Source organism: Aythya fuligula, chromosome 7 (genome assembly GCF_009819795.1).
Source record: "Aythya fuligula isolate bAytFul2 chromosome 7, bAytFul2.pri, whole genome shotgun sequence".
Lineage (NCBI taxonomy): Eukaryota > Metazoa > Chordata > Aves > Anseriformes > Anatidae > Aythya > Aythya fuligula.
The window spans coordinates 21,007,866-21,028,079 of record NC_045565.1 but is presented as its reverse complement, the minus strand read 5'-3'; the positions used below and the strand labels follow the sequence as shown (position 1 = coordinate 21,028,079).

General features: G+C 38.2%; 1 protein-coding gene across 3 annotated transcripts in view; it reads left to right on the top strand.

The window, feature by feature from the left end:
• LGI1 (leucine rich glioma inactivated 1) overlaps positions 1–20,214 on the top strand; it is a 34,177-nt gene extending 13,963 nt beyond the window's left edge. The window contains exons 2-9 of one of the 3 annotated variants that reach the window (XM_032191161.1): positions 4,489–4,938; positions 5,317–5,388; positions 9,333–9,404; positions 9,508–9,579; positions 13,491–13,562; positions 14,811–14,980; positions 15,398–15,562; positions 15,647–20,214. In XM_032191161.1, coding sequence (XP_032047052.1) covers positions 4,748–4,938; positions 5,317–5,388; positions 9,333–9,404; positions 9,508–9,579; positions 13,491–13,562; positions 14,811–14,980; positions 15,398–15,562; positions 15,647–16,464 — 1,632 coding nt within the window. In that variant the 5' untranslated portion in view covers positions 4,489–4,747 and the 3' untranslated portion in view covers positions 16,465–20,214. Of the gene's footprint in view, positions 1–4,488; positions 4,948–5,316; positions 5,389–9,332; positions 9,405–9,507; positions 9,580–13,490; positions 13,563–14,810; positions 14,981–15,397; positions 15,563–15,646 lie in introns of those variants that run through there. The other 2 variants (XM_032191163.1, XM_032191162.1) reach the window with 2 other exon arrangements.

Genomic DNA, 20,214 nt, shown 5'->3' with positions numbered 1-20,214 from the left:
ACACAGTGGTAATGTAGCAAGAACAATGTTCTCTTCATAGGGGACTCCTGAACATTGGAGCGTGATTCCGACTCTTGTATGTCTCTGTGGTGAAACATCATGGACTTAACACTGAGCAGCACAGTGAAGTTTACTGTCTTGCCATTGCTGTCAGCGGATTTTGGATTAGGCCTTGTATGTGCAGGCAGCTCATCCTGAACATGGAAAAGTCAACAAAATTTTCTTAAAATGTTCTAAAAGTAGGATAAAATAAAGGATAACTGTAACAGTATATGTATCTGTAAAGGCAAATGTAGTCAGCATGAAACCACAGGAAGCTTATTAAAATTTTGCCATATGTTGGTAATGAAAACATATTGGGCCAATGTGAATATGCAAATACAGCCAGTGGAGTAGAGTTAATCCCTCAAAAATTTATTCAATATTTTAAAAATAATTTTTGGCTCAATGTTATGACCTTTTGTTTGCTTTCCTCAAATATTTTAGCAAACAGGTTTACACATAAAAGTATTCATATTGTAACCAGATATTCAAGAATAGTTGCTAAAAACTGATCTTAAATAAATAATAACAATAAATGCTTATATTTGGACTAGAAACTAAGCTGCAAAAGTTGTGCTAAATCTGATCAGAGTGCGAGCAATACCAGGTGGTGAACACCTTAAATGACAACTAGCAAAAGTATCTTGAATTTTGAATGTCATTTACCTGCACTACACTTGATCTTAGATGGTTGGTTGTTAACAACTATTGGTATTATCAAAGTACCAAAGAATTTGGATATAATAGAAAGAAATAAGCTATTTCATTCTTACCATATAGAGTGAATACATGGGAAATAATTATTTCCTAGGAATTACTTAGCTTTGGTCAAAATTAAAGATGACAAATATCATAGCTTCTTAACAAAGTGTAGGAAATACTAAAATCTCAGTGTAATGCAAAGATGAATGATTTTCAGCTGTTAAAAAAAAAAAAAAAAGAGGCCAAAAATTAAAAGGATCCCACACACGAGGAGGAAGAAAAGCAGGTCCTCGTCTCCAAGGAGCAGACTGGCCTCGTTCCTCGGCTTTTTGTTTTTGAGGGCTTCTTCTTAGACCTGCTTGAGCTAAAATAAAGGAGACGAAAGAAAGGGGGAAAGCAGGCGAGGGAGCGGTGGGCGCCTCCGCCGCGCTGGGGAGGCGAGGGCATCGCCCGCCGGCCGGGGCCGGGGCCGGGGCCGGGGCCGGGGCCGGGGCCGGGGCCGGGCCGGGGCCGGGGCCGGGGCCGGGGCCGGGGCCGGGTCTCGGTCTCCGCGTGTTACCGCTGGCTACGGGAAGCAGCCGGCAGCGGCAAGAGCCGAGCACAAAACGAGCAGGGCCCGGTTTAGGCTTGGCAATCTTAATACGATACCAAAGAGGAGTCAGAACGAGTAACAGCAGCCAGCAGCACGGTACAGGCTTATCGCTGTCCATATGGGAACATGTCTGCCAGCAAGCACCTCCGTTGTGTGGCAAGGTGAAGATTTTTCTGTTAAAGCATTGCCAAATCGTGAGAAGCACACCTAGCAACACAAGCCAGGCCTCCCTCATCCCTCCTGCTGAACCCAGGATGAAACCAAAATAAATACATTTTGACTTGCATGGCGTTGACCCAGTGCGTGAAACACAAGCGAGAAGGAGCTGGCACAGCAGCCCAGTGCCGGTTTGTGGCCAGCAAATAAGCAATGATGGCAAATGTAAAGGGCAAGCCAAGTGTGGTGGTGGCTGGAGAGCAGGTTATGGCCCTGAACAGCCATGAGCCAATTTGTTTTTCAACTACTACATGGCAAGAAACGAGATACACGGCTTGGCACAAAAGGACCCAGAAAAATGTGATTTATGCCTCTCTTTTGATAGAGCCATTATAAATATTCGTAATATTTGCCTTTTTTTTTGGGGGGGGGGGGGGGGGGGGGAAGGGGGAGGAGAGGAGGTGGGGAAGCAGTTGTTTTGTCGTTTAGTTTGGAATAGAAAGCTAACTTCCAGGCGGTTCTCTGCACGGGTGAAATTGGAGTCAGGTTACGGCTCTGCTGCAGAATGTGCTTTTGTTACGGAAAAACTGCTACGCTCTGAAGTTTTCATGAGGGTCACGATGTGGCTGGAGTATAAACTGAAAAGAAATGCCTAAGTAATTGATGGTGGATTTCAGTGAATGAGCTTAAGAAAATGCAACATGGGTTTCAACATCAATGGCAAACCATTGCCATGGCAATGGGTAGCTTTGCCAGAAACAAACAAACAAACAACAGCCTTCTTCTCTTTCAGCAAAAAGTTAGAGAATTTGTGGTTCTCACCTCACTGAAGCTTGTGCTTTTGTGCCACAGGCCATCTCAGAGTGGCAAAGATGGGGTGCCCTGCTCAGACAAGTACCACAAATCCAGAGTCCTTTTCAGTAGTACACTTATAACATTTCCAGAGTAAGAAGTAACCTTTGTACCCATGGGAAAGTAACAACATTTGCTTTATAATGATTTCAGTGCTTTAGTTGCTATAATTCTGTACCATTTTCTAATGAAAGGTGGAAGGGCTCAGTATTAAAGAAGCTTTGTGTCACTAGTTGAAATTGATCCTGCTTCAGAAGAGACTTGCTGATATAGAAGATTTTCTTATAAGCAAAAACCTTGGTCCACACTTGAATTAATAAAGAGCTTATTTAAAAACAAAAAACAAAAAATAAAATAAAATAAAAATTTAAAAAAAAAAAAAAGAGAGAGAGAGAAAATGTGAGCTGTGCAAGCTGCCCTTCCTTCTGCAGGCGTGGGCACATGGAGGGGAGAGAGCTAATGCACAAGTGCCGGAGCCATCTCCTAGCAGGAGCCTTTGGAAGTGGCCCTCTGAAAGCTTTCTGCACATTTTTGAGGATCCCAGGCCCCTCTGAGGATGCAGTCCATCTGTCTGCTGTGAATTTTGTGAGTCTAGAGCCTCCTCTCAACTGTGGGGAGACAGATTTCAGCCACAGCCAGGCAAGGAGTCAGTAACATTGGGGTTCTGCCATCCTTGTTTCTTGCTGCTTTGCAGGCTATTGCCTCTGTTTGCCACCCCACACCCATAGGACCTGAAATTCCTGCTGGGCATCTATGTCTGGGTATGTGCTAGGGACTTCCTGTTATCATTTCTGAGGAAGACAGACATGGCCCATTGTTGGTCTTGTGATTTCATGGCCTGCAGAGCAGGATCAAAGGGACAGAACTGGATGGCAACATGGAATCAGAGAAGTAACCAGCAGCAATGAGAGAACTGTCTCAAAGGTATCTGCTGGTGAGGAGACAAAGCTGACTTGAAGAAGTCAACAGAGAGCACAAATGTATCAAACTTTCTGTACCATCTGGCTGACCCTCGTAGACTTTGTGATCTGTGTAATTCAAACAGTGCTGACAGTCTGACAGGGAACGTGTCAAACCTATGTTTGCAAAACTCTTCTAATAGCAATCCAATATCAGATAAAATAAAAACATCCCATCTGGATTTCCAGCTATTTGGCATTCATTAGTTTTGTCTTACCATTCTTTATATTATAACACTTAGGTGCTGCTTTTCTTAAGCTCCCCATAAAATATTTAATATAGTTTACTGTAAAGTCTTCAGGATGAGGGCTGTTTCTTGCAGAGTATTTGTGCTGCACCTAGCACTAATTTAAATTGCAGCCTCCAGGCAGTATTGTAAGTACTCATTGTTTCCATCAAGATTTGTCCCTATCCTTTCACTTTTCAAAGAAAGTCCATTCTTAACTTTGGCTTTAACATAGCCAGTGTTTAAAAAACATTTATTTTTTCATCTACAATGATCAAACCAGTCTCCGGCAAATAAATTTTGAACCTGAACTTTTAATTAATGTTGTCCATTTTGAACAGTGCCTGGTCTGCTTCATTTAACCAGCTCAGAAAATATGTAACAAATAAGAACGTTTTTTTTCCCCTCTTTTTTTTTTTTTTTTTCCATTTTCTTAGAAATGCAGTTGGGGTCTATGTTGCATGAGAAAATATTTTGTTTAGGAATGACAGTTGTAGGCATTCTCTCATACATTGTAATATTTTCCATGTGTGGCAGCTTGTTTTTCAGTGGTACAACTATGTGCAATAAAGCTAAGGATAAAAATTAATCTAACAGCTTTTGCAGCAATGCTTTTGATGGTTTCCCTTGATTTCATTTTTCCAGAGGATACTGCCCTCAGTTCTGCTGCTTGCAATATGTGAAGCATAATTCTCAAAGGTTCCTGAGGTTGTAGGGATCCAGTAAAAGATGACAGATCCCCCCCCCCCGCACACACATACTCCACCCCACACCCACTCACCCACCCACCAGCAAAACATAATGCTGTACTATTTTTGGCAACAGGGAAAGGGCCTCCCTGTGAAAACAGAAAGCAGTGTATTTCTCAGTTACATCACTTTGCAATCTAATGCTGTGTTGTGCTCAGTGTTTTTGTGGTGATGCAAGTCTTTCTTTTTTTTTTTTTTTCTTCCTTCAGCCGGTTGGATTTTCCCCATCTTACAGCACCTCGCAGGTCTCTTCTCTCAGCAGTACGTTGCCTGAGTGAGTGGAAATACACAGATCAGCTGCAGGTTTCTGTCTACAGAAACAGAGTGAAAGAGAAAGAAAAGGGTTGGGAAAGCAGAGACAAATATTGACCTGGACTTATAGAAAGACATCCAATGGCTGAATAAAGAACCCCTGTTCATGTTTTGGGATATTCTTTCAACTGGCTGGAACGAGAGCGGATCAAAAGAATGGGAAATGCCAGCAGACCCTTTAGAAGAATTGCTTATTTCTTATGCCTTTTATCTGTGCTTTTGCTGACTGAAGGGAAGAAACCAGTGAAGCCAAAATGTCCTGCCTGGTGTACTTGTACCAAAGATAATGCTTTATGTGAAAATGCCAGATCTATTCCTCGCAGCGTTCCGCCTGATGTTATCTCACTGTAAGGGCTGTAAGCATTTGGTTATTTAATTTATGATTTAAAATGAACTAGGATGTGTGGTGTTTTCAGTGCATACCGAAGGATGCTTGCTGCAGGGAGTACCTCCAGCATTCAGAATCATCAGCTAATGTGTTAAAATTGTGCTGCATTCTTGAATCCTGATTTTTACATCTCTTTCATCTGTCTGTCTGTCTGTGTCTGTGCACACATACCATTTTATACCTGCTTCTATACTGTAGGAAACCTGTAACATCCATTTTTTTATTTTTTATTTTCAGTACTTGCATAAAAACATTTCTCTGTGATGACCAGATCAGTATTATAACCATGCATATATGAGACTTCATTAATATAAGGTTGTGTTTTTCTTCTTTCCAGATCCTTTGTGAGATCTGCTTTTACTAAAATCCCAGAAGGGAGTTTTTTGCTCACACCATCTCTGCAGCTTCTGTGAGAAATATTTCTATCATATAATTTCTGTTATGAAATGTATATGTATCCATAAATAGTGTAAAGAGGGTCTCAGCATTATTTTTTTGAGAAATAACTAAAGAAGGTTCATCAGATGACAAAATACAAGACTTTTTACTCATTTGAAAGATAGTGCATGTTTAATTTTTTTGAAGTGCATGTACTTAGTATTTTGCAAGGATATCTGTTGTCAGTGCTACTTTGAATTATTGCATTCTGAAGCTTTCAGAATGTGTGCTATCTTTATAATACTTTAATTAATATCACAGTAGGGATTTGAGCATTGCAACAATTATTCTTGTTTCTTTTCTGCAGCCCCAGGGCTTGATCCCAATATAAAGGTGCTCATTTGCAACTTGCCTGCAAGCTCAGAACCTCTCAGATCAGGCCCTTCATTTTGGTGGGACAGGTCCTGAAGTCCTTTGCCATGTAAAATTGCCATTGACTTCTGTGGAAGTTTAGTCACTTCAGTGGGAGTTTTGCCTTGCTAGTTTCTGGATTTGACCCTATTTTTATTTCATGTTCTTTGAAAGTGCATAACAGTAATGAAGATTTTCTTTAAAAAAAAGAAAATATTAAAAAGCTATTATTTCAAAATCAAATACTGTGATGAGGTATACATAGCAAGAAAGTATTTCTGGATATTCAAAATTGGATGCATTTCTGTATAGGATTTTTACAGGTTCACAGACTTTCCTAGAAATGTGGGCATATGATTATATAATTGCTAGCTATACAAAGGTAGAGGGGGTGTAACCTGAACTGTTTATAGTGGATGTGCCACCAGCCTGAAAAACATCCAGACTGGTCTCAGAAATCTGGCCAGAAGGACTCCCTGATGTGATCAACATCAAAATTAGACGTCTGTCCTGGACTGACTTGCCATGCACTCTGGATGTGGTCAGAAGTGCAGTGTTGATATATCAGAGCCCTAAGGCTGTCACATTAAACTGCCGGTGCGCTGATAGCTGAAGCCCTGACCCTAGCTGTACTCTGCTACCTCAAGTGGAGCTGACAAGGAGGTGCAGACATACTGTACAATTTTGGATACAGGGTAAATAGGTAAATGCAGTTACTATGGAAACCTAAATGCTTTTCCATTGTGCTTTATTCCTGAGAATATTTTCCCTGGTGGTCACAGATCACAAATGGGACAAATTTCACACATTTCCTGCCATAGGGCTTTCAAAAGGAAGAGAAAAAAGAAATAGCAGTGGTGCAGCTTGTATCTGATGAGCGAGTAGGACATGATAATCATCTCTCCTGGCTACGATGTGCCACCTACACTTAGCAATCCCACTGCCAGGGGAAGCAGGGTTGGGTAGGGTGGAGCAGGACAGACACATTCTGGTTATTTTGAGTCATTATAGTGCCTGGCACAGAGGGCTCCTAGTCTCTGACAATGAGTTTTGGCATTTTGGTCATGGCAATGATCTGCATGGTCTGCCTTATGCTTCACTGAAACGCATGTCCTCAGCTGCTGTTAATAATGCTGCAACGAAAGCTGCACCCCCAGAAAAAACAGTTTTTGTTCCACTGTGGGCTTTGACAAGTGGTCTGTTAGAACAATACAAACAATCCAGAGATTACTTACCTCTGCTACCTAGCATTTCTAAAAATACTGCTGAATACTTTTCCAGACATATTTCTAACATGGTAGCTGAGCTGCTTGCCATCTTTGGAAAGTCAGGTTGCTGATCTAAGGCAAATGAGTCCTTAAATACAGCTTGTAAAAGCAGGACTCTAGCCATGGGGCCAACTCCAGTTTCTAAGTGGGAAATAAAATTTTCCACATTTGGCGGGAGATAGAGTAAGGCAAATAAGAATATGGAAATCTCTGGTTAATTAAAGTAAGTTCTAACTTTGCGTGATTATAGCTATATTGGTAGGTTTAATTTAGCCACAAGCAAGATTTAGCAGCCTATACATACTTTTACATAACACTCTCCAGCATTACATTTTTAAAGTCCAAATGTTACTCGGTATCTCCAGTATGCCAACCACACATTTCTGAGTGAGGAATATGTCTGCCTCTATTATTATTTACTACTGTTTTTACTGTAGTAGTGGCAATGGTCCCTGGAAAAATCATGGTCTTGTTCTGCTGAACACTACACCCAAGTCCCAGGACAGCAGAGCTTTTCTTCGTGAATGGTGCAGATGGTATGTTCTGTGCTCTTCATGTGACACTGAAAATGTTCAGGACCTACAGAGACAGAGTGAAGTGCCAGCAGGAGTGTTCCCTAAATGAGAACATTGCCCTGCTCTGATCTCCAGCACTTGTAGCTGCGTCTATCAGGCAACGTGCTGAGGGTGCCCTTATAACATGGAAGCATGCAGTGAGAAGGGAGGTAATTGTGGCAGTAGAATTCATACCAGTCAGTAGTGCAGTTCCTGCTCGGCAATATGGTCCCTAGCTACAGCGCAGCATTTTCTGCCTCTGTCCTCACCCCACAAATAGCTAGTTAGTGGACCACAGATTGAGCAGATCAGGTTGTTCAGGTCAGAATGGGAGAAAAGATGCTTTGTGCATCAAATACGTGATACAGCCACTGGGGGAAGGTACGAGATGGGAGGTAAATGAGCTCACCAAGTGCAAGACCTGTGCTATAAACCTGGCAATCTCTAAAACAGCCATGCTACTTAAAGAGATACTACCCTATTCTTGTAAAATACAAGGAGGGTAGAGTGCAGAAAAATAAAAATTATCCAGAGAAATCACATCAGAAAAGAAAGATGATTTGCAGACAGTGGGTTTACCAAATTGGTCAACTGGCTCAGAGATTTTATAACAATACTTATTTTCTCTAGGAAAAATATTATTTTAGCTTAAAAAAGGGAAGAATTTCCTGATATTTTTTGTAATTATATAGAGACAAATTCAAAGTGCAAAAAACACAGTCTGCAATAGCCAAATGAGAAAAAATAAACCAACTGGAATTTATTCTTAATCTAAATTTCAAAGGAAGAGATTAACTCATTAAGTGTATTAATTCATACATGGAAATCTTAAATTCCTGAATTCCTAAGGATGTCATAGTATAGGTCTATTTATCCATCATGTCCAAGTGAATAAAATATAGGTGTGCATTTGGTGTTCCACTGTGGAAAAGTAAAGTTCATCCTACTTGACAGTGCCTCACCATATTAAGGTGTGGCAGTCCTCAGATGAGTTAAAATGGATGAATGCAAACATGGCTGAATATCATAAATAAAGCTGGAAAAATCAATCCTAGTCCACTTCTAATGGCTACAGAATTACATAAAATTAAATGTGTTGCCAGTATTTTTACTGCTAGATGGATGAAAAATATGTGCACCTACTAAAAGCTATCTACAGCAGGTGTAATGCAGTCTTAAAAAGTATTTCTGTTTTGAACATTGACTGAATTAAAGTAACCTTAAGAAATTCAGAAAACTCTCAGTACCCTCAAGTCAAACATGCTCACAAGTTTAACTCCTAAGTTAAGGGTTTTTCCTACCTGTCACGTGTGTAAATTCAACCTGATGTCTGGCTTAACAAGCTTTCCCCATGTTGTCATCAAAAGTAAGTGTTCTTCAACACTATTTAGACTTCTCTAGTACTTGAGCAATTCATTGTCATCCGAGTATGTCCTCAGTGGCTCTTGTACAATGCCATTGTTCTATTGGTGTGATAAACCCACTCTTACATCCTACAGAAGTCAATGGAATTTTATCAGATGGCGCCAGTATGCAAAGCAGTGAGTTGTTCGGGCCTTCCACTGCACCAGACAATGGCGCAATGTGTCAGCAGCATGTTTTAGTCTGATGATCCTGTAGTGCTTTGCACAGACAAAACCACAAAAACTGTCAGTTGAAGCTTGGCATGGTATGGATTGCTGAACCATTTTCTAAAGGTGCTAGTAACCTAACAGTCTTTTGTTTTGCATTTCTTCACACAGGTTGTTTACCTCCAACACTTTTGATGTTATTAGTGATGATGCTTTTATGGGCCTTCCTCATCTAGAATATTTGTGAGTGAACAAAATAATATTTACTGGCATTATTGATGAGAGTGGGTGGGCTTCCAAGTTCCAGGCACTGCTTTGACCAGAATGACTTTACGACCCATTACAGGTTCATAGAGAACAACAGCATTAAGTCAATTTCAAGAAATACTTTCAGAGGACTGAAATCTTTAATTCACCTGTAAGTAAAGTGGTTGAATATATTCATACTTAGTATATTTAACATAGTAACTGAAGCACTGTGTTGTTTAATTTAGCATTTTGATATATATATATATTTATTTGTTTAAGCAATATTAATATTCATTTAATTAGAATGCTAATCGTTAGGTTTCACCAAAGACTTCCAAATTGTGGTTGTTTATTAAGCTGGGACCCAAACAGCCTCGAGGCCATGCTTATATGGCAGTAGCTCCCTGGCTTGCCCTGCTCAGGGCTCTGGGGATTTCCAGCTGTGCAAGGAGGTGCAGGGAGGGTAGGGTGGGTCAGACACCTGGGCACTGGAGAGATGAGATAGGAGAGCGAGGCCCAGTTTGGGACTTTGAGAGGAGAGCAGTGATCAGCACTGAGGTGCCATGGGGGTGAGATGCACAGGGGAATGGGCATGTCTCTTCTCATGCACCACAGTCTGGCCTGGATCCTTGGCAATATCACGGCCATCCAGTTCTTCCCCTGAGCTGTTCAGCCCTCAGACTTCAGCAGAAACTGCTTCAAACCCTGTACTGCACCTCCTGAAGCCAGAGCAGCCTATGATGGGCTGTCACGTCCTGAGAACTGACACCAGGGCCTACCTTTCGGCGGCGCTGCCGTTCTCACACCCACAGAGGTATTGCTCACACTGTGCTCAACAGGTGAAGCGCACGCTGACAACAAATACCTGTAACACTTAACTGCAAACATGAGGGTAGCAGCCTCATGATCTCATTCAGAAAGACAGCCTTCAAACAGGCTTTTGTCTGTTATCTGGCAATGAGTTTATGATTTAGCAATAGTTTTATTTCAGCAAATACAATGCATACTGCAAGAAAACTAAAAATACAAAAATACTGTAAGAGAAGGAGGGTAAAATATCTAGGGTGTGCCTGACATGGATTTATAGCCGGCTCTGAGCATTTGCATTCTGCAGCATATATCTTAGGGTGTCTGTCACAGGCAGGGGAGTAGATTCTGACCTCTTGGCCCTAACATAATAACCTCAAGGCGGGTTTTGAAAGAGGATCATTTAACTTTTTCTTTTATATATTTAGACACAGGAGAAATCAAAGGCTCAAATTTAAATAGTTAATGCATAAATATAATAGTTTAATTGCAATTCATCAAAGCCTTCACCACATAGTAAATGTACCATAAAACCTTTCCTTTTTGATCAGAGTAGACGAGACTCACAGCTGGCTCAAGCTGAGCCTACTGTGACTACTATTGTGTAAAGTTACTTATAGGATGGCTTTAGGTCTGAGGAAGGGAAAAGAAGGAAGACAAGGAAAAAGATATATAAACAGTCTGTGCACATCCTATTAAAATCCATGTTATTGGTACAGGTATAATTGTGTTAAAAAAGGCAAATATTAGGATAAGGCTGGTAACTGGGACTCTATCTTCAAAATATTTATGCACATGAATAGCTTTATATTCACAAATGGTTCCAGTACATTATTTATTATATTCATTTATTTATTTAGTAGCTGTTACTGCCAGTGAGCAAATTGCTTTTCTAACACAGAGGAAGGCAGTTTGAGGAAGGCAGTTTCTTCACCACAGAGCATGCAGTCCAAGAGTAACATCTTGTCTTGACTGTTATGTTGGTTTCCGGGGATGCTTCAACAGTTTCATAAAAGAAAACATATGCAAAAGATAGAGCCACATTTAAGGAGCCATTGTGGTTTGCATGTGGTCGTATGCACATTTTTGGGACATAGATTTGTGCAGCATGCTGCTATTGCACATGGAGAGCTATTCATCAAGACAATGAGAATTTTTCAGAGAATAATTGCAAAGGCAGGTCCATTAAAAACAGAATGTGAATAGTTTAATCTGTTTGCGGAACTACTCCCTACCCTTTGGGGGAAATTGTACTTACATATTAAGAATAATCATTTGGCATCCTGAGGCATTTCTCATTTAAGAAACAGAAGGGTACTTGTGATACATAAAATATAGTAAAAAGAATCATAGTAAACAACCATAGAAATGAGTTCCATTGAGTTAGAGGAGAATATCAACTTTGCTCTATTTATTCTGTTCACTTCCTTTTCGCAATAAAGCTTTTGCAATACAGAAAGCTATCCAAACATTTGTATTTTTATTATGCAATTAACTTTGATAATTACAGTGTGTCCTTATTGTAAAATAGAGCGATCTAGTATTTGTTATGCAACACAATTCATTTTCTGCCTAGGGTAGACTGAGGAAAAGAAAAATTAACATGATTGCATTTTTCAACTAATTTACTAATTTAATGTCAAAACCTTACAGTTAGGACTGGGAAATAATTTCTATGCACAGTGTATCATTTCAATTGCATTTCTTGCAGAACTGCAAGTATCTGTCTGTAAGCATAACTGCATGTTTGACTCAACCCTTACTGTCTTACCATAAAGCAAATGCCATGTACAGTACCATCTAGGCAAGTCAGTGTCTTCTAACATACAAGTATGCTTTTTAACAGTAGAATATAAAATGCAAAGTTTTCATCCAAAAATTGGTGAATGCATAAACCTTGCATAAATTTTTCTTTTAGTCATATTCCCATGGCAGTGGTGAGCCACTGGTATTTCCAAGGGCATTGTCCTTTTAGCTTGATATAATCGAGGTCATAAAGAATATATAGGACATTAAACCTGCCTTTTCTTCTAAGTCTGCTTAGTTTTGTCCATAAGAGTCACCTGACTTTGAAATAATTGCTGGAGTGTAAAATTGAGCATAAGCGAAGCACATGATCCATACACCACACAGTGTTGCAACCAGATATACTTTGAAAGCTGCAAAGCCAGAAGGGACTAATGGCATCCCCTATTTACTATACCTGATAAGGCAGAGAACACTCTTTTAAATGAGGCAGTAAACCTAGTAGGTCTGGGCCTGTTCTTCAGTTTAAGTATATGCCTTAGTGGCTTTGCTTGGTGAGAGAAATTGTAGTCAATAATTTTTGTGTTTAAAAGTAAAAACAGAAGAGGTTCTATGACTTACTAGCTACAGATTCTAACTGGGATGTTAAATTAGAATGCTTTCTTTCCATTTTCTTTTCTTCTCGTAAGAGATAAATAATTTTGTTAACCAAAAGAGACATAAGCTATACCCTATAACATTATTATTTTCCTGGCATGTCCTCAGGGACATCTAGGAGAACCCAGACCTTTGGTGGACTTACAGAGATGTTTGCAACAGAAGTGTAATACATTCCTTGTTTAAAGGCTGCTCCCATTTCCTCCTGACCTTACTAGCTACTCAGTGCATTTAGGGTGTGTTTTCTCAACATTAAAAATTGGGAATTAACACAACTTTTTTTTTTTTTTTTTTTTTTTTTTTTTCTGGTCTCTCACACACACACTCACACAAAGATATTCCAGGAAATAAATTCATACCAGTCAGCAATTTCTTGTCTATTATTGCATATTTCCAAAAACTATGAGCTAAGCCTAAGTCCAATACAATGACACCTGGTATTAAGATTTTGTTTCCAGAAGGGAGACAAGAAAGTGGGAGATTGCAGTAATATGAACACTATGTATTGGTATCTCCTAAGGAAAACATTAGTAGATCCAATCATAACTAATTGTTTTAAAATAATGGTGTTGGCAAAACACCAGAGGTGATTGCACTTTTTACCCTGCTAAGTGAGGTATTGTGAATGCTGGAAGGCTGCTGAAGAGTCAGAAAGCAGAAGGAGGCAGGGTGTTTTAGTGGAAGAAAGAGTCACAAAGTAAATGAGCTGTTCTTCAGAGCAGTCTTGGAGAATTAAGTGCTGGAGAATGCTAGAGTTCTTTATCTTAAGAAAACAAAACAAAACAAAAACAAGAACAACACAGTATTACACCTTGCAAAAATGTGTAATTTCATGAGTTAGCACTGATACTGAAGTATCTTCTTTTACAGGAGTCTCGCAAATAATAATCTCCAATCGCTTCCAAAAGACATATTCAAAGGCTTGGATTCTTTAACAAATGTGTAAGAAAGCATTTAATTAATCTATTAATTATACTAAAAATATAAAGAGCTGTTTTTATAGGATGTTCTGAGTAGCCATTCAAACCAATATGTACTGGTAATCCTAGTAATGGGATCTTATTACTGGGTAGTAACTACCCAGTATGGGTAGGCTTGTTTTTTGGCTTCTGTTGTTGATCAGTTGTTTTAGTTTGGGATATTCAATAATTACAAAGATAAGTGATATTGTTAGTAATTATATAAGATATCTGCATGTTCAATAAGACTTAGTGAATAAGAAGGAAATGTCCTAAGGGATGCATGAGAGAGCATGATATGAGAGGAGGGTGGAAGATACTTATTGGATGTAATATTTCTATATTTAAATAAGTTCTGGGAAGGCAATTTGTTATCACAAAAGCATAAATGTCTCAGTAAGTACCATATCCCATACCAAATCTAACCACAACCAAAACAAAACATAAATTTATTTAAATATACAACTTAGTTACCAATAAAATTACAAAATATAGATAAACAGATAAAGCCTATAGTTGCTTCACTGAAACATGTTCTCTTTGCAACATACCAAATTCTGTTTCACTGGATTTGGGATGAGTGCAGAACACCCTCTCCCTGCTCCCGGTATGAAAAAGGTAGGCTGAATTGATAGCATAGAGTGGCAGTAGCAGGTTGTGGAGGTGTTCAGTGTATCCTGTAGCATTACTTGGCACAACTGGTCATGGCCAGCTGGTTACACAGTCTGGTCCTGGGGCTTGCCCATTCCTGTACATACTTTCAGAAATCTGACCAAAGACAGCTGTAAAAGACTTGAAGAGAACTCCTTTGCTTACGTCTCCTAAACCTCTAAATGAGTACATCTAAAGGACATAGCAAATACTGACTGGCTGAAATCAGGATAATTTAATTTCTGTTTTATCTAGAATGTTTGTATTGAGAAAGGGTAATCCAAAACAACCAAAACAAAGAACCTCCCCAGACATGGGGCAATCAGTTTGGTAGGCCTTTGTGTACATTCAAACTTCAGGAAATCAACAAAAACTTCCTACTGATTATCAATAAAATTAAATCTGTGTATGTTCTAGTATGTATATTTAACTATGGGACAGGACAAATTAATCCAGGAAGGCATCAACTGAGAATAAGCAAGATTGCACATGTTTAACAAAAGACCAGTTTGTTGTTGTTGTGCGAGGAGGAAAACAGCAACTGACTACTTATCTTCAATGCATGATTTATTTGTTGTAGAGATCTTAGAGGCAATGCATTTAATTGTGACTGCAAACTGAAGTGGTTAGTGGAGTGGCTGGGCAGCACCAATGCAACTGTGGAAGACATTTACTGTGAAAGCCCACCAGAATATAAGAAGCGCAAAATCAATAGCCTCTCACCGAAAGAATTTGATTGTATTATTACAGGTAATGTGTTTCAAATTATTTAAACATGTTAAAATAAAGTCAAAGCTATGTATTTTTTATTCTAGGGTCCATTATGCAAGAAGTCTGCATGCCAGCTGGAACTTTCAGTAAAACCAATATGAATTCTGTGCAGGTACAAGTCTGACACAGGAAGCACTTGGGAGTGGGGTCTTATCTTGCAGCTTCTACTTGGACTTCAGGATGCTATACAATGATTTGAAGAACTGGGACACAAAATAGCACCTCTTTTAGTTGAGAAATATTGGAAAACAGATTGCAGTGTTCCTTTTTTCAACAGGAAAATTGGACTAGTGATTAAATACTGTAATTTGTAATAAAGTATGTTAAGAAGATGTTCTTTCAGTATGGTATGGGAAGTATCTCTGTAATTATCATATGTTGTGTGCACTTTTGCAGAATTTGAAGTTTATCAGTCCCTGCCATACCAATCTCTGTCAGTAGATACTTTCTCATACATGAATGATGAACATGTGGTTATTGCTCAGCCCTTCACCGGAAAATGCATCTTTCTCGAATGGGACCATGTAGAAGTGATGTTCAGGAATTATGACAACATAACAGGTATAAACACTGCTCGCCAAACAACATTATAACAGGTGATCCAATAAGTGGTGCTAACCTTGTCTTTTACTTTTCTTTTTATAGGTACTTCAACTGTTGTGTGTAAACCCATAGTTATTGAAAGTCAGCTATATGTCATTGTCGCGCAGCTGTTTGGAGGCTCCCACATATATAAAAGAGATATTTTTGCTAATAAGTTTATAAAAATTCAAGATATTGAAATCCTTAAAATACGAAAACCCAATGACATTGAAACTTTCAGGATTGCTGAAGACTGGTATTTTGTCGTTGCAGACAGTTCAAAAGCTGGTTTCACCACTGTTTACAAATGGAATGGGAATGGATTTTATTCCCATCAGTCTCTGCATGCCTGGTACAGAGATACTGATGTGGAGTATCTTGAAATATCCGGCAAACCGCATTTAATTCTGTCAAGTAGTTCCCAAAGACCTGTAATATATCAATGGAACAAAGGAACAAATGAATTTGTTAAGCGTTTTGATATCCAAGATATGGAAGATGCATATGCAGTGAAACATTTCAAGGTGAAAGAGGATGTATACATTTGTTTAACAAGATTTATTGGGGACTCTAAAGTAATGAAATGGGGTGGTTCAGCATTTCTGGATTTACAAAGGATGCCATCCCGAGGGTCAATGGTATTCCAACCGCTTCAGATAAGTAATTATCAATATGCCATTCTTGGAAGTGATTATTCTTTCACTCAAGTCTATTATTGGGATGCTGAGAAAGCAAAATTTGTGAAGTTTCAAGAATTAAACATACAGGCACCAAGATCTTTCATACATGTCTCCATCGATAAACGAGATTTTCTCTTTGCTTCAAGTTTTAAGGGAACTACATTGATTTATAAACATGTCATAGTTGACTTAAGCGCATGACACTCATAATTCTGAGATTACATCAGACTTTCTACCATAAGTGGACAAAATGAACTAAATGCATGATGACGCTCTTATCTTACTTCCAAATGAATGCCTTTAAAAGTTGAGATTGCTAGAACAAAGTATTACTAGTATCTTCATCTTTAATTGTCAAGTCTAGTGGTGTTGGAAGTTGCATTTTTTAACAAAAAGAAATTAAATTAACTGTTCTTTGCATCCACAGTATGTACATATGTCTGCAACTGCATCTGTTGCTATAAAGAATATTAAGATGTACTTTTCCATTTATTTATTCACCTGTTTGAAACAACTGCCAAATAAAATGTTTACATTTTGTGTCTTTCACATTCCAAATATTATTTGCAGGTTATAGTTTTATTTGTGTATGTGTTATACACATATAAAATAAACCCAAGAAGGTATGTTGCCCAATGCTGAGTTGTACTGCATGGAAGATGCACAGTATGATCAGGTGGGTTTTACATATACAAGAAGCTCTTGATGAAAATGCAATAGAGAATCACAGCCCTATAAATGGTTACCTGAACACATCTTTGCATTTAGATGAAGATTCACTGGTTCAAACTGGACTCCATCCAGAAAAAATTGTTCAATTATATAGACCCAGTTGTAGGATGGGGCTTTGTACTGTGTGTAGTTGAAAGTATCTAACTGTTGAAAAAAAAATGACAGAGAAATCATCAGAATGAAAGCTGACGTGAAGGTCTTTCTTCCTCCGCCTCATGTTGAAGCAGCACAGAATGAATCTCAGGTATGACACTTGGGCTGTCGTGCTGAAAGCTAGAAGCACAGCTTATTTTGCAGCTAGCATCATTTCTGTATCTGAGCTGTCACTTATCACTTGTGTGAATTCTGTGTATCACTGTCAAATCTTTCCACTCTAATTGCAATTATTTAACATTCAGTGAACTTCTCCATTATTCTGAGTAAGGGTAGTGAAAGTGAAATAGTTTTTTCCAATATCCTTCAATGAAATTTGGTAGCAGATACTCCTGAAATAACAGGAATTTTGAATGTGGCAAAACAAATTCAGTTGGTGTAACATCTGAAGCTCCAAGGAAGTTACCTATGTCTGTTAAATTACACTCAGGAAGACTGTGCAAATAGATCTTGAAGTTATCAAGCCTTGTGCTTCACTGCTGTCTTTAAGATATACACATAAACACTATGTATGTTTATATACATTTCTAATATTTCTCACACTGATTGGTAAATAAGACTTACATGATGCATGTCAGCTAATGACACAAGCTGATTCTGCAAGCTTGCAGGCTCCCTTTATTCATAGAGACCCCAAAATGGCAGAGCAGTTTCAGGCTTGGTCGCTTTTCTTTTGCTTATGGTGCTGCTAAGAGCATCTGTTAGAACAGCAGACAAAAAATCATTAAGAAAAAAGGCATATAACATACACTTTAAGAAGCCAACCCTGAGCAGAGTGCTTCTATAATAAAGAATAGGGATTTTTTTACATTAAATATTATTTAAAAAAATATATCCTGTGTGAACAATGCTACTCTAAGTTATTTTTTTCTGATGCCTTTTTATCCACAGCTTACTATGCTTTCATCAGTATTTGTCTTAAAAATACTTACTGCATATATACTTATAGTGTGACTAGAAAGATTTTAAAGATGTTGTCCAGTTGAAAGCGCCTCCATTTTATTACCAAGTTATATTTCCAAAAACCATCCTGATAAATCATCACTCACTTGACAAGTTTCCTTCACAAGTTCTTAGCTTTTATATGAGCATGATTTCCAACCCCAGATGAATCTAAATAACTTTGTATTATTTTGGAATGTTGGCTGCACAATGGTGATTGCCGGCTTGGTTTGTTCATCTTACATTGTCTCTTCTTCAATACACCTTGCATGGCAAAGGAATGATCTACAATCCACCAGTAAATCATGAAGTGTTTTCTACTTCATTTTGTTCTATGTTTTGGTCTTTTACTCAAGATCCTATTGAATTATGTGCACTGATTTTGATCTGATTTCTCCCATTATACTTGCCTACATGCACCCTCTATCAAATTATATAAATAATGGCTATGTATCTGTCTCATTATGGACATATTTTGGACATCTGGCTGAATTTAAGTGGAGTTGGATAACCTTGCTAATCTGCCACCAGCATCTATTTACAAACTGTGTAGTATCTTTTGAACCCTATACTGCAATATATTGCTTCACAATTTTACCTTGAGAAGGTTATGTTTCATGGCACTATAGAGACAACAAGCTATATGCCCTATGCTACAGTAGTGCTATAATTTTTTTTCATGACTTTTCTAAAATAACATGATGGATTTATGGGAATTCACTGTTACTCCTGAACTTGAAAGGAGAGTTGAAAAGCCTGAAAGAATATGAGCCACTAGAATTTTACATTCCTGATATGAGTGAAACTAGACACGGTACAGTATAGGGTGATACAGGATTTATCTGCTGAAGTATTCAATGGAATTATTATTTTGGTTGTTCCTTCACAAAATTTTACCTGTGGTCAAGCACTAATAATTCGGGACATTTTTGATGCTTATGTCATTTTTGGAAAGTCAACAAATCACTATAAAATGCTAAATCTAAATCTCTTTTCTTCTGAAAATCATGCTCTACAGGCAACTGATGTCAGGCATAGATTCAAAGGGACTACAGCTGGTTTGTTGTTGTGCATGTAGAGCATTTATTGTACCCCGTAAGGAATTGGGGTATTTTTAGAACAGTGCTCATGATAGTTAATCCTTAATGTAGAAGAGCATAAAGGCTCATTAGGAGGCTCTCCATGGTGTCTCTTCCTAACTTCAGAGACTGATCATTTTAACAACTCTGAGTATAAGGCCATATCCCACCCTGGCTCTGTGTTCAGAATTCCTCTTGAGGTCATTGAAAGCCCCAGGCAAAAACCTAAAATAGGGTCTTTTACTATATATATGTTTACACTTTTTAAAAAAACATTGTTTAAAAAAAGAATCCCTTTCTTACAGCCCAGGGTATGTTACTGTGGCTGCCTGGTTGTCTTCTGTGGTTGTAATGGATTTTCTAACCTCTCTAATCATTTTGTTTATGACTGACAGAATACGTAAAGTACTAAAAGTACTACAGAAGACAATATTGAAGTTTATTAATGGATGCTGCTGATCCTTAATACAGCTAAGTCATGTTAATGTCTAAGACAGAAACAACTGTTAATGGAATTGTATTGTATTCCTACAACTACTTCATTATATTTTGAAAGGAGCACAAATATAAAAGACTATACAATTCTCTGCTCTGAAAGTGATATATAAAATACATTCAGAATATCTGATACTACACTATGTGTAGCTTTTTTTTTTTTCTTTGTCTGCTTTAATGTCTACAACTTGCAGGTCACTATTTCTACTTATTTTCCATCTAAAAATATTCTAAAATTAGGGATAAATTGTAGATTTTGGTGAACTATGTTTGGAGCTGCATTTTAACTTTTAAGTATAACTTCTCCTAATTATCTTTTTGTTTGTTTGTTTGTTTTTGTTTTTTCTTTTATTTGAAGGGGTGATAACAGCCATACAAAGCCATACATACATACACTTGAGGATGGGAAACAACTACTAGGAAATTAATAATATGTGTGATGTGCTTTGATTTGTTCTAGTGAAAAGCTAAATGTCTAACAGCTGTATTTATGTATATAATCATTATAATATATTGTGTTAGTATTCAATGCAAAATAAAGAATATTTAA